The 14,850-nt window shown below is 34.4% G+C and overlaps 1 protein-coding gene across 2 annotated transcripts in view; it reads left to right on the top strand.

Annotated features, from left to right (window-relative positions):
• LOC111153433 (cadherin 9) overlaps positions 1–14,650 on the top strand; it is a 138,550-nt gene extending 123,900 nt beyond the window's left edge. The window contains exons 8-12 of one of the 2 annotated variants that reach the window (XM_022512446.1): positions 3,570–3,706; positions 4,149–4,270; positions 8,277–8,394; positions 8,501–8,752; positions 13,837–14,650. In XM_022512446.1, the coding sequence (XP_022368154.1) occupies positions 3,570–3,706; positions 4,149–4,270; positions 8,277–8,394; positions 8,501–8,752; positions 13,837–14,324 (1,117 nt within the window). In that variant the 3' untranslated portion in view covers positions 14,325–14,650. The remainder of the gene's footprint in view (positions 1–3,569; positions 3,707–4,148; positions 4,271–8,276; positions 8,395–8,500; positions 8,753–13,836) is intronic. The other variant, XM_022512448.1, reaches the window with a different exon arrangement.
• Positions 14,651–14,850: the final 200 nt, after the last annotated feature.

Raw genomic sequence — 14,850 nt, 5'->3', positions numbered from 1 at the left:
AATATGGGCTGCTGAACAAAAGACAGTTATCACTGGGCTTTGACAAATTGTGAGACATCATTTGCACTAGGGCAAATTTCTGAATATATACCTGGAAGTGTTCAGTGTTCATGTTAAAGTGAGCCATTTCTAAATTGTCGAAGTGGTTCTCCACCATGAATTCTTCACTTGGAAAGTGGTACCTTTCAAGATCGAATCTACAAATAGGATAGTCAGAAACTTATTCTGATGCCACATAAGCTTCAAGCATGTCAAAGCTGCACTTGTATAAAGTTAGAATTGTTATCTATTCCTCAACCATAGCAAGCCCCATGCTAATCTCCAGGGCAAGTAACAATGAGTACAAAGGAATTTTATTTTTCATTTTGATCTTTAATGCTAACAGTAGGAAAAAAATCCAATGTCTGATTAGCCATAGCAGATAATGGCTAGCTACTGACTTTTCCAACAATCAAAAGAAATATATTCAGGCAAATATTATAAATTGAATTCCACTCAATACATAGATGTGGTTGAGTTATATATATATATATTTTTTTTTTCACACTGCTTTCTTTGCATTCATTTTAGGTTTGTTTTATTCATTAGCAGAATTTGGTGAAAGTATTTAATTATTTAAGTAAAACAGAACATTTAAACATGTTCTACTGGCTTTCCTAGCCCATGTTAGGAACCAAAATTGTATGAGGCTTGACACCTAGAAATAGGAAGCACTGTACTTTTTTCCATGTCAGCATTTATTAAGCAATAGAGATTTAGAAGAGAAAATTTAACATGACTGCCATCCTCAATTTTAGTACATTAATAGTTATTTTTTTTAATAAGCTTTCAGATCCTTGTCTGACAATGAATTGCTGGTTAAAACCTGATATAAATTTTGCTTCTAGGAGATATACATATACACCACGTGTATTTTATATATTTATTTTTGTATCTAGCTTCTAGTTACCTTCTATCTCTTTAGGAGTTCCCACACCAGAAGTATAGCTACTTTTCAGCAGTGACCATATATCATATAATCAATAATTTGACCAAATATCAAAAATCTCCCCAATTTTCTCATAACACCATGTAGGAAAATTACAATTATGATTATTGAAAAAGTGAGAAGATACCACCATTTTTCTGTGGCTCTATTGCCCACCGCACAACCCTTCCAAAGGACAAGTTTTTATATTTTGAGACTAGGTACAGAAAGGAACCTAAAATCAACTATGTAAAGCTTTTATCTATTACATATTTGAGATAAATTATATAGGGGTGCCTGTGTGCCTCAGTTGGTTAAGTGTCTGCCTTAAGCTCAGGTCATGATCCCAGTGGGATCAAACCCTGCGTCAGGCTCCCTACTCAGCAGGGAGTCTGCTTCTCCCAATGCCTACTGCTCCCTCTTCTTGTTCTTTTTCTCTCTGCTAATAAATAAATAAAATCTTTTTAAAAAATCCAGTATATGTATATATTTTGCCCACATGCTCAAATACTCACTTTGAAATGGTATCTGTCAGTCTGAGAAACTCTTTTGATAAAGTTTAGCAGAAAATAAATCGGGCAAACCCTGTGATGTTAAGCTATTACAATTATTTTGGAAAGCTGAGTTTACTAATGGATCTCTTAATTTCAGTATAGTTCGTATAACAATAGACTAAGTCATGGATTCTTTATTAGAACAACCAAGGCAAACAAACAAACAAACAAACATCAAAGAATTTAGATAAATAGATTTTCATCCAATATTTTTTTAAAATTACAAATATTTCATGTTTATAACATTGGCTGCTCAATATCTATTACTTATATATTTGTCAAAGTCAATGCCTGATACTGAATATATTACATTTATAATGGGAGTTGTAATTTCCCAATTCACCAGATCAAAAATGAGTTCATTTGCTAACTGATGTTAATAAGATACCTAGAAAAATGAGAACTATACCGGACGCTGTTTAGTCTGTTAGTTTTCTCCCTTTTTTTTTTCTTTTTCTGTCTTTATTCTAATCAGTTTATTCCATCGTATATAACCTTACTGTATGAGCCTTGTCCATAGGCTTATAACATGCAATTGGCCTAGGATGTTTGTTAGAAATAAAAATCCCAGCTCCAACACCAGACCTACTGAATCAGAATCTGTTCTTAACAAGATCCTAATGTAATTCATATGAACAGTAATGTTTAAGAAAAACTTGTTTTCCTATATGGCTTAATTAGACACTCAGCAGAAATCTCAAACAGATGTAAAGTGTTAGTGTAGCCTAATACGGCCTGACATAATGAAAGGATTTTATTATAAGCTGGTCTTTTAAAAGATCTTTCTTATAAGTACACTGCAGCCTTCCATTGCTGTCATTAAAAATTACCATAAACTTACTGTGTAAACTCAACTCAAATTTATTGTCTTACAGTTTTATAGGTCAGAGATCTGGGATGAGTCTCACTGGACTGAAGTCATGGTGTTTGTGTGGACAGGGCCACATTCCTGTCTGGAAACTGTAGGAGATAAATCGTTTCCTTGCTCAGTCAAGTTATTAGCAGACTTCAGTTCTTTGCAGCTGTAGGTCTGAAATTGTTATTTTCTTGTTGTCAGCTCAAGGTTCATCCTGAGTTTCTAGAGGCTGCCTGTATTCTTTGGCATGCGGTCCCTTTCTGCTGTCCTCAAACCAGCAGTGAGAAGTTAAGTCCTTTTCAGACTTTAAATCTCTTTTTTCCCTCCTGTCTTATTTCTCAAGACCCCATCTCTGCCTTTTTCTTCCACTTTAAATGGTTCATATGATTAGTGTAGGCCTATCTAGATAATCAAGAATAATCTCCCTTCTCGGTGACTTTAACCTTAATCACATCCTCAAAGTTACTTTCACCAGGTAAAGTAACAGAGTTCCAGGTTTCAGGGATTAGGGGGTGGGTATCCTTTGGGGGAGGCGTGGAGGCATTATTTTGCCAACCACGGAGTGATACAAAGTTTATGATGACATCTTCCATAACCAGCCTTGAAGAAAAGAGTCATAAAACTCTGTGTAATATGTCATTTCATTTTTATCTGCAATAGCTCAGAGGAATAGATCGGAGGATAACCTTTGATTCATCTGAGATGTTCCTTGAATAGAGAGCCATTCAAGAGCAATGTACTTTACAGCAGCTTCTCTCTATTCACTTATAGTCATAAGGACTCCGTGGACACATGTTCTTGTGTTTTTTAGCATAATTTTAATTTATCTAATGCAATTGACTCTATCAAATTTAATATGACTGATTACTATGTTTCAGGCACTGCAACAGGTCTATGATAGGTTAAGCAAATCAAGTGACAATTAAAAACTCACTTAAAGGTTGCCACAAGGACTTGGGAGTATAAATAATAACTCTAAAGTACATATAATCATAGAATAGTAGTGATGGAAAAGGCCAAATATATCAAACCGTGTAAATGACAATTATATTAAACAAAAATTCGTGAAAGTTGTCAGCATTTTACTGGTCATGACTCTATGAGAACATTGCTTCAATTGCCTATAACATTAAGAAATAGCAGATGAATTAAGAATCTTAATGCCTAGATTCATGAATCTCTTTTCTGCCAGATACTCTATTGATCGGCATACTGATATGGACCGGATTTTTAGCATTCACTCCGAAAATGGCTCTATTTTCACTTTGAAACCCCTCGATCGGGAATCATCTCCTTGGCACAACATCACCATTACAGCCACAGAAATAAGTGAGTGGGAAATAATCCACCTGAACACCGAAGTGGTAAAATAATAGCATTAAGTAGACTCTATTTCTTGAATGATTTTATCATTAGCAACATCAGACTGTGTTGGATACTTGTATTATTTTAATGACTATCGAATATCCACTTTTTAAACTTGATATTCTTTTACGCCTTACTCTAGGATAGAAATACAATCTAACCTCCTAAAAATAATTAATCTAAGAAAATTATGTCTGACAAATAATACTTCATTCTCAATCATATTCTCCTCTTTTTAATCATGCTTTCCATCTGGACCATGTAAGAAAGCTCAACTATTCATCAGCAATCCAATTGAGAAAGTGAATACCACAGAAATGATCTGTTGCTAAGTTACAAATGGGGTGAGTGGTATCACCGCTTCTCTGTAAATGAGACTGAAGTCTTACACATGTTCTCGTTGCAGATAACTCAAAACAAAGTAGCCACATCCCTGTCTTCATCAGAATTCTAGATATTAATGACCATGCTCCGGAATTTGCCATGTACTATGAAACATTTGTTTGTGAAAATGCAAAACCTGGGCAGGTAAATAAAATTATTATAAACCTTAAAAATATATCTCCTCTTCACAAAGGCAGATAACATTATATTAATTCACTCGCACCAACTTTTTTTTATGCAAACCCTTGTCAATCCTCTTGGTCACGTGTTCATCTCCCCTTACCAAAACACTCAGAGTGATCTAATCAGATGACTTCTGAAGTTGTTCTTATTATGAAAGTCATATGTAATAGGAAAAGTTTTAATATATGCTTTAATTTATATACTGGGTATATAATGAATATATATATAGAAAGTTCTTCCCTGGATTCATAATTATGCTGATACTGAGTTATATTCAAGAATAGAATGGAAATATATTACTAAATAAAACATGAAGTATGAAAATGAAATTGTTCTGGGTTAGTATAAAGGGAATCACAATAATTGTCTCATTGATTATATTTTTCCTCTTTTAATCTCAGGCAGGATATTTTGGTTTGATAAATTATACTTTGTGATTTTTCAACTTTAACATTATTGAGATAAAATGAGATTGTACAAGAGTTACAAAGTCATCTTGCAAAGTCCCCCTAATATATAAGAGATCTCTAAAGTAACTTTAAGCAAATGCAGAGTATGTTCATTTTTGGCACTAATATGGCATTTTATAAATGACAGCTACTGCACAAATTTCACGAAAGAAATTTTAACAAGTTATTTGGATACTTCTTTAAAGAAAAAGTAGATAGATGTTAAGAATCATATATAATTCTATTGTGTCTATTTAAATATAGAAAATAAAAGTGAAATACTGTCCTCCTTTTCTTCCAGTGAGGATTGCAATGGACCAAATGTTCATCTGAAGCCCTAACCCGCAATATGGCTATATTTAGAGATGGAGCTTCTAAGGAAGCAATGAATGTTAAATGAGATCCTAAGGTTGGGGCTTTGATTGGAGAGGATTAATGTCCTTCAAAGGAGAGACACGAGAGAGATCGCTGTCTCTCTCTCTATGCACACACTCAAAGGAAAGGCAATGTGAGAATGTAGCAAAGATGTCTGCAGGCCAGAAAGAGAGCTCTCATCAGAAACCTGCTAAGCTGGCACCTTGATCTCAGACTTCCAGTCTCCAGAACTGTGAGAAGATAAATTTCTGTTATTGAAACCATCCAGGCTGCAGTGATTTTCATGGCAGCCCAAACAAGCAGACCAAGACAGAGATTCCACTTACATACACAAGAATAAAAATGGGGTGTTATCATTATTTGCCAAAAAGAATCATTACACAGTTATTTGGATTAAAAATTGTTTTTCTTTTTTCACTTTGCAACATGCAATGGACATACTCTCAATTTAGTAAATGATTCTTTTTAATTTGATGCTGAATTTTTATAGTACAGCTATACATTAATTAGCTCATTCAACTCTCCACTTACTAACAGAAATTTGGTTTATAACCACAATGTTACTCTAGCAGATAGCACTATAATGAGCATTATAATACATTTATATTTATACACTACCTGGTACTCTTTTCCTTTGATACAACCTTTGAAGCAAGAATAATTAAATTATATATATAAATACTCACCAATGCCTCCGAACAGCTTCCCAAATAGGTCATTTACCTAGCGTTTTGCCTATTTATTGGAACACTAGACTTATAAGTGTCCACCCAATGGTAATATCTCATAAAAATTTTAACATGGATTCTTCCCAAATTTTTCAGGCTGAACATTTTTTCATAAATGTGTGGCCATTTTAAAATAATCTTCACAGATGTATTAGTTTCCTAAGGCTACTATGAGAAACTGCAACAAACTAGAGAGCTTAAAATAACAGAGATGTGGTCTCCCACAGTTCTGGAGGCTAGAAGTCTGAAATCAATGGTGTCAGCAGTCTGTCCTCTCTGTAAAGACTCTAGGAGAGGACTCTGTTTCCTAACTTCTGGAATTGCCAGAAATCACTGGCATTCCTTGGATTCTAAGAATTACTCCAAATCTCTGTGCACACTGTCCCATGTCATTCTTTTTCTATTTCTCTGTATCCACATTTCCCTCTTATGAGACTCCATTCATTGGTTTAGGGCCCACACTAATCCTACAGTATCATCTCAACTTGATGGCATCTACAAAGAGCCTGTTTCCAAATAAGATCACATTCACAGGTACTGGGAATTAGGATCTGAACATATATTTTGGAGGGACAAGTCAATTGACAATAGCAGATACATAGTCTTTACTTATTTGCCTATTAATATGCTTTTCTTCTGTTGACCCATGTGAGTGATTGATACACATTAAAATTAGTATTTGAGAATGATAAAGTATATTGACATTAACTAATAATTATTTTAATATATACTATTAAAATTTCTGTCATTGTTCATACACTTGGCAGAAATCGATTTGCTTGTTAAAACTAACAAGGCTGAAAATATAGTTTAAGCTTACTGATATGTATTCTCTGTTAAAATATGCATAAACAGTGGCCCATCTACTCATTTTAAGAACTCAGCCATATAACCATAGGACTGATGTTGTTTATGTCTAAAATATTCCTAAAAATTAGACATATCATTGCCAATCTGGAACAGGAGGTTAAACGCAAGTATTTAAGTACTAAAAGTATTTTTTTCTAGGTCATGATCCAATCTCCTAAGGAGAAAATGTGCATTACATTTGTATTAATAATTGTGCACCTTCAGAAGCACTGTATAAACAAAAGTAAGGTTCCATGACTCTCTGCCAATAAAATGAATGAAATCCTAGTTAATATTAAATTAAAGGGGAAATGGTATTGACTAGTGAGTACTCAGGTTAGTACGCTGTAGAGGGTACACAATAACCAAGACAATAGGTATGTCAAACTGCTGTGAGATTCCGATAACTGTTCATCACAGAAGTTGCACTGTTATACCTGGAAGTGGTGCAACTCTTTCTTTTTGTGGAAAAGAAATCTGAAAGTAAGAGTAATTAAATGGCTGTTGATTTCAAGTCGCACCAGATTGCAGACCCGTGACTAGAAAAACAGGCCCCCTGATGGGTAGCTTAGCGCTTTTTCCCTATAAAATGCTCAATGGAATTTTTCTGACTGACCCATTATTTGCTGCTCCATCTTCACAGTAAGGCACACTTCTGACTTACAGTGAGTACAGTTAAGAGGTGTTGTAATTTCTCCACTTTGACCTAATTTTATGAAATATTAAAGGCATTATTTTTATATCTTCCTACACTTTACAGATACCATTAAAAGAAAAACCAAAACTTTGAATAAAATATGCAATATGATCGTAGTCGGATCGTCCCATCGCTTTAGAATCTTTTGCTTTCTGGTATTATGTACCATATTGCTTATTTTTCCAAAACTATATTTATAGTGTTCTTGATCTGTAGGAGTAGCTGTGCTAATCACTTTTGTTTTTTTAAAAATGCATCTGTTATGTTCTCTGTCTTTGAGACAATCGTTAGTTAGTGGAGGCAACAGATTAGTAACCAATTATTAATAAACAGACGTGTTTTCTAACAATGTTAAAAAAAGATAGATGTTGGACTGATTAAATTGTTCTTTGAGGTTGGATATTCCAGGGGCCAAGAATCAGACAGTGATCATAGAGACACCTTGCACAGTAAGACTTGATGAACATATTTTAACTTTAACTAATTGTTACACTACACTGAACCATAAAAAGCTTTGGCATAATTTCTGAAAATGGCCTGTTCTTTCTTTCTTTAATGTCAATGATATCTTTAAAACACAAACACTGGGACGCCTGGGTGGCTCAGTGGGTTAACCCTCTGCCTTCGGCTCGGGTCATGATCTCAGGGTCCTGGGATCGAGCCCCATGTCTGGCTCTCTGCTCAGCAGGGGAGCCTGCTTCCTCCTCTCTCTCTGCCTGCCTCTCTGCCTACTTGTGATCTCTCTCTGTCAAATAAATAAATAAATTAAATAAAAAAAAAAAAAAAACACAAACACTGACTTAAAATGTCCCGTAACAACAAGAGTTGCTTTTCGTTGTGCCTTATTTAATTTACTGATTTGGTTTCAGTTGATTCAGACGGTCAGTGTCATGGACAAGGACGACCCTCCCCGAGGCCACAAATTTTTCTTTGAACCGGTACCAGAATTTCCTCTCAATCCGAACTTCACCATTGTAGATAATAAAGGTATAGAACATTTTTTAAGCTAAAACTGAGACCTTCAGATGCAAAATTAAAAACTGGTCTGAGTTTTTTCTCCCTCACTTTTTTTTTTTTTTTTTTTGCCCCCTAGATAATACAGCAGGAATCATGACTCGAAAGGATGGGTACAGCCGCAACAAAATGAGCACCTATCTACTGCCGATTTTAATCTTTGACAATGATTACCCAATTCAGAGCAGCACTGGCACACTCACTATCCGTGTGTGTGCCTGTGATAATCAGGGAAACATGCAGTCCTGCAATGCAGAGGCCTTGGTCCTAGCAGCTGGCCTGAGCACGGGGGCCCTCATTGCCATCTTTCTTTGTGTCATCATCCTACTTGGTAAGCTACACTTCCGAATGCTCATTTCACTCTAATAAGTCTCTCCCGTCTCGTTCAGGGATGGTGCAACCGAAAAGCACACTTCTCTAGGGCTAAAGGTTGAAATAGTTAAGTTTTTATAAAATGGTTCTTTCTATTAGAAAAAAAAATTGAGTTCTCTCTGAGATAGGTCTAGCTTTCCAAGCATAAAAAACAGATAAGGGCACCTGGGTGACTCAGTTGCTTGAGTGACTGCCTTCGGCTCAGGTGATGATCCTGGAGTCCTGGGATCGAGTCCCACATCAGGCCCCCAGCTCCATGGGGAGTCTGCTTCTCCCTCTGACCTCCCCTCTCATGCTCTCTCTCTGTCTCTCTCTGTCTCTCTCTCTCTCTCAAATAAATAAATAAAATCTTAAAAAAAAAGATAACAACTAGTGCTATATACACATATACAGACACATATTTTAAATCTATTTTATATTATACTGCTTAGTGCTAACGAACCATGGCCACTGTTCTAAGGATATTTAATTTTGTAACTGATTTAATTTTCATATCAACTGTATAAGATAAATACGTTGATTCTTCTCAAGGAAGACTAAATAACATATAAATTCACTCATTTAGAAAGGTTTTAACGAGCAAACTCAGATAAGTCTATTTCAGAATTTTCCTTCTAAACCATTATTCTCAAAAACAAAGACAACCTTTACTAATAAAATTACAAACAAAATTACTAATAAAATTACTAAACAAAATTACTAATATACAAAATATTAAATTATGTATATTAGACACCTAATTGGCAAGTGCATTTAAATTGTCAAGATAAGATAAACTTTTTATTCATGTAATTTGTGAAACATAGGTGTAAAATAAAAGTTTAAGTTCATTTTTTAAAAATATCACTACGACATTGTGGTCATACCTAGTCCCGCAATGTTTTCTAAAGTCATGCTTTCAATAGCAAATGTTTTATTTGAGCATGCCCTAACAGGACAACAATTTAATTCAATTAAACAGTTGTTCCATTGTAAAACATTCCCCCCAAAATTGTTTCCATCAAATATTCATCCAAAATGCTCATGCTTGGGGCATGAGAGCCAGCCAAATTTATGTTCCAGTGCTCATATGTGCTGGCTCCTTTTCACTGCAAATCCTTTCAAGCTATCTGGATGAAATCCCTTTGGCCAGATATCCTTGCAGGACTTCAGTGGGGGATTGATGAAAAGTGAGGGGAAAACATTTGTCTCAGCTAAAATGATCCAACTATTTAGAAAAACATTTTCTCAGGGTGCTTTAGAATGTTCATACCACCAATCCACATCTCAGAACTGCTGCTGGAAAGTTCAGCTCTTCTGTAAGATATTTTTGTCTCCCCACAGAAAATAAATTTTGGCTTCCCTTTTGGCTAACTGCTACTGATACTATATTTTATTTGCTCACATAGTTCTACTTTCCTAATTTCTAACAACATGGAAATATGTATCTTACAATTTTGATTTTTAACATTTCTATATTAAGATAATACACACAGACATAAAGATAAGCATGCACACATGGGGGGAACAAAAGGACCCCCAAAACAAGCTGAGATACCATAACATTAAGAAACTAAATTGCATATTTTTCCTATGCAGAAATCCTAGAAGGCTGTTTCATTATTCTGAAAAGTCTGCCACCTTTCTGCCCTTCTACCTTCTCAATTGGCTGCTTATATATGGAGTGGTTTTCTATTATTTTAGTTTAAAATTGGTTCTAATTCAGGTTTTGTTATCAAACTTCCTAAAGCATTTTTGCTGTGATTTCATCTTTTCTTTAAGTTTTTATTCAAATTCAACTTAGTTAACATACAGTGTAATATTAGTTTCAGGTGTACAATATAGTGATTCAACCTTCCATACAACACCCAGGGCTCATCACAGCAAGTGCTCTCCTTCATCCCCATCACCCGTTTAACTTATCCCTCTTCCCCACCTGTATTCCAGCATCTCTCAGTGTGTTCTCTTTAGTTACAAGTCTGTATTATGTACGGTTTGCTTCTCTCTGTTTTTCTTTCCCTGTGTTCATCTGTTTTGTTTCTTAAATTCCACATATGAATGAAACCACATGGTATTTGTCTTTCTCTGACTTATTTCACTTTGCATAATACTCTCTAGCTCCATCCATGTCCTTGCAAATGACAGGATTTCATTCTTTTTTATGTCTGAGTAATATTCACGGTATAGATATATACCATCTCTTTATCCATTTGTCTGTCGATAGATACTTGCACTGTTTGCATAATTTGGCTATTGTAGATAATGCTGCTATACACTGCGGTGCATATATCCCTTTGAATTAGTATTTTTGTATCCTCTGTTAAATACCTAATAGTGTAATAGCTGGATCATAGGGTAGTTACATTTTTAACTTGTACTGTTTTCCAGAGTGGCTACACCAGTCTGTATTCCCACCAACACTGCACGAGGGTTCCCCTTCTCCACATCCTCACCAACAACTGTTGTTTGCACACAGTTAACTAAATTTCTAAGTTTCTATAGTAATGAGAGACTACTCTTAGCAAGAGAGTGATATAGCATGGACAATGATACTTAAACCTACCTATTACAGTCTGAAGAAATGTAGTTCTTAGAGTTTGTCTATGTTACAAGGCAAAGTCAAGGACTAAAATCTGAGGCAGGACTTTTCTAATTTTTTTGGTTCCTTAAGACACCTTGGGGGTCAGAGGAAGCTTATGGGAACATTTAGAATGATAATTTAAATTAATGTATTAGACAAAATGTAGCATATGTATCAGACCAAAGGAAATGTGTACATCCAATTAAACAAGAAATAAAAGCAAAATGTGCTTATTGTCATATGTACCCTGTTTTAGTGCAAGTCTAATGATCATTTGAGATATGTCATAACTAAAATGCAATATAAAATATCCCTGCTTTCTAGTGATTTTATAGTCACACATAACTCTTACTATCACTATAGTAACCCTGTATTCTGATATTCATAATAGAAATAAATTTCAGTTACAGATTAATGAACATAATGATACACTTTTTTCTATTCCTTTTCTTAACCTTTCTAAATTCCGTTCAATAAATAACCTCAGGCTGGGGAAACGAAGTAGGTGATTTTGACCCAACAGAGGAGAAAAAAAACTTAGAATATTCCAAGGTCCACTTGTGGGAGTTAATAAATATTATATTAGCTAAGAAACCCTTAAAACATTTGACTATATTGTTGTTCTTTTATAGTGAGAATTTATAAAAATTTTGAGAAAAGTAGAGAATTTATAAATTAATTTAATATTAAATTTAGAAGGGCCATTTTTTACTCCATGATTCACTAGATTGGTGGGTTTCAGATCTATCTTGGAATTAATTAACTTATTTTCATCCTTTAATAGGGACGAGTACAAATATATTCCATTTTTATTGAAAAAGTCTCTTTTTTTTAATTGTCTCCAAGATGATTCTGAATGTAATACCTCAGAACCCATAACCTATTCTGTGGAGGTTAACTGAAGATGCTTCAAATGAATTTTTTTTTATTATTTCTACCAATTAGTAGGAGCTAAGGAAAGTGTGTTGGTCAATATGATGATAGCATTGGACAGGCTTTTAATGGAGTTATAAAGCACTCAAAAGCCTTGGTGAAATGTGGTCTTAATGTAAATGAGTTTGCTTTGTGTAATCTCAACACAAAAATTGAGAAAAGAAATGACAGATTTTGAGCCAACATTTTCTTCTTTTTTATTAAAACAGAGATAGTATTGACAAAACATTTAGCTGCCCAAAGTAAGGGGAACCTGTTTTTTTATTTCTCCCATGCAATGTGCAAGGGTGCTTTAGCGAAATTAACTTTATTTCTTAACATTTCTTATATATAAAATTAGGGACTTGGTCCATTTCCAATGGAAAACTTACATCCTGGGAATCATGTGTTTTTTTCATATTTTTAAGTGCATGTGTAAATTGCAAAGCGTATTTATTTTGCATACATTCACTGTCACATATACACATATGTTAAATTTCAGTAATATAGCAAAAAACAAGAAAGTATATTCTCTGTGGGGAAGTTCACAGTTAGCCTGATAATATCGGTATATAAATAATAAAAACAATATATTGAATAGTGAATAGAGGGATTATAATTAACATTTTAGCCAGAAAGTTCCAAAGCAACTGTATACGTCAAGGAAATCTTCAGTAACCAGATAATTAGTCTGAGCTGTCTTGTAAGATGAGTACAGGTTAAAGATAAGTTAGACTGAATTTTATATTGTCAATTATAGAGTTATAGTTCAGATTTTAAGTAGGCTTTCAAAACCAAGTCAATAAAGGAATTTAAACAGATATGAGCAGGGGAGTGGGAGGATGGGTGAGTCCAGTGACGGGTATTAAGGAGGGCACGTATTGCACGGAGCACTGGGTGTTATATGCAAACAATGAATCATGGAACACTACATCAAAAACTAATGATGTACTGTATGGTGACTAACATAACATAATAAAAATAAATAAAAAATAAACAGATATGAGCTACTGGGAGGAATTAGATCAGTAGCACGTATATATTTATGTGTATATGTACACACATATGTATATGTGTGTAATATATGCACATATATAATGCATACATATGCATATATGTGAATAATGTTTTGTATATATACCCTTGAGTCATTAAGAAAATATTAAATTGGTGCTCAATTTCTCTTGGGATACTAATGACTGTAGCTTTAGAATTTTATTGTGTTTAAGCAAGCTTACTGTTGAGAGGAATGAGGAATCACATAATTAACAGTTGGCTAAATGAATTAGCCATAACTGAATAAGGCCTTTGCAATGCCAGAAATCTAAGGACAGTGAGTCTTGAAAGTAAATAAAGGGATTGTAAAATCTATTGCTTTACCAATGCAGGACATTTAGTCATTGGCCCAAGGCTCCCTGTATCTGTGTAGGGTAGTTACTCTGTCCAAACAAATCTCAGCATCTCTCATACCACACAAACCTCCTTCAGCAAAGTGTACTATATTTAACTTAAATCTGAATCATGGAATCTCACTATTTTCTCTTTGTTGTTGTTGTTGTTGTTGTTCATAGTTTTAGTTGTACTGTTTGCTGCACTGAAGAGGCAGAGGAAAAAGGAACCTCTGATAATTTCAAAAGACGATGTCCGGGACAACATCGTGACCTACAACGATGAAGGGGGCGGTGAAGAAGATACCCAAGCTTTTGACATTGGCACGTTAAGGAATCCAGAAGCAAGAGAAGACAGTAAACTTAGAAGGGATGTAATGCCTGAAACTATATTTCAGATAAGGAGGACTGTGCCTCTGTGGGAAAATATTGATGTACAAGATTTTATCCACCGAAGATTAAAAGAAAATGACTCAGACCCAAGTGCACCACCCTATGATTCACTGGCAACATATGCCTATGAAGGGAATGATTCCATTGCAGATTCACTCAGTTCTTTGGAGTCTCTCACAGCAGATTGTAACCAAGATTATGATTACCTCAGCGACTGGGGGCCTCGTTTTAAAAAGCTTGCCGATATGTATGGGGGTGATGACAGTGACCGAGATTAAGAGTATTGTATGACTTGATCCATGTTTTTGGAAGTACTCTCCTTGTTACTAGATTAAGTGGCCCACATTCTCTTCCTTGGAGGAAATTTTTAAAAATTTGAAATTACAAACAATACGTAGGTGTTGTCTTAGTAAGGGTTTGCTTAATCAGTAAGTTTCTGTGAATGAATACGAATGATATAGATTTTTTAAAAAAGTAATAATAACCAGTTCACTCTCTTTGCCTAACAATCTCTGAAGGAAAGTATATCACATCAATAATCAATAAAAATTACATTAAAGGCTTTTTGTGCCTTTCCTTAACTATAAAGACTTTATAAATGTTTTCTTAACTGACTTACAGTCACCTTTACTATTAAACATTGTGCAACTGCTTTGTAAATTAATATGAAAAAGTATATCCCTAAAGAAATAGGAATGACTATTACTGCCATATTTATTTAGTTGAAGAATGTCTTTGTGTTAATTCATTCATATTTTTATAAATGTATATTTCTATTTTTGTATTTTTATGAAATAAACTAGT

This window comes from Enhydra lutris, unplaced genomic scaffold, assembly GCF_002288905.1.
Source record: "Enhydra lutris kenyoni isolate GAN:26980312 unplaced genomic scaffold, ASM228890v2 scaffoldscaffold32, whole genome shotgun sequence".
NCBI lineage: Eukaryota > Metazoa > Chordata > Mammalia > Carnivora > Mustelidae > Enhydra > Enhydra lutris.
The sequence above is the reverse complement of the archived record's forward strand: the minus strand, read 5'-3'. Positions and strand labels throughout refer to the sequence as shown.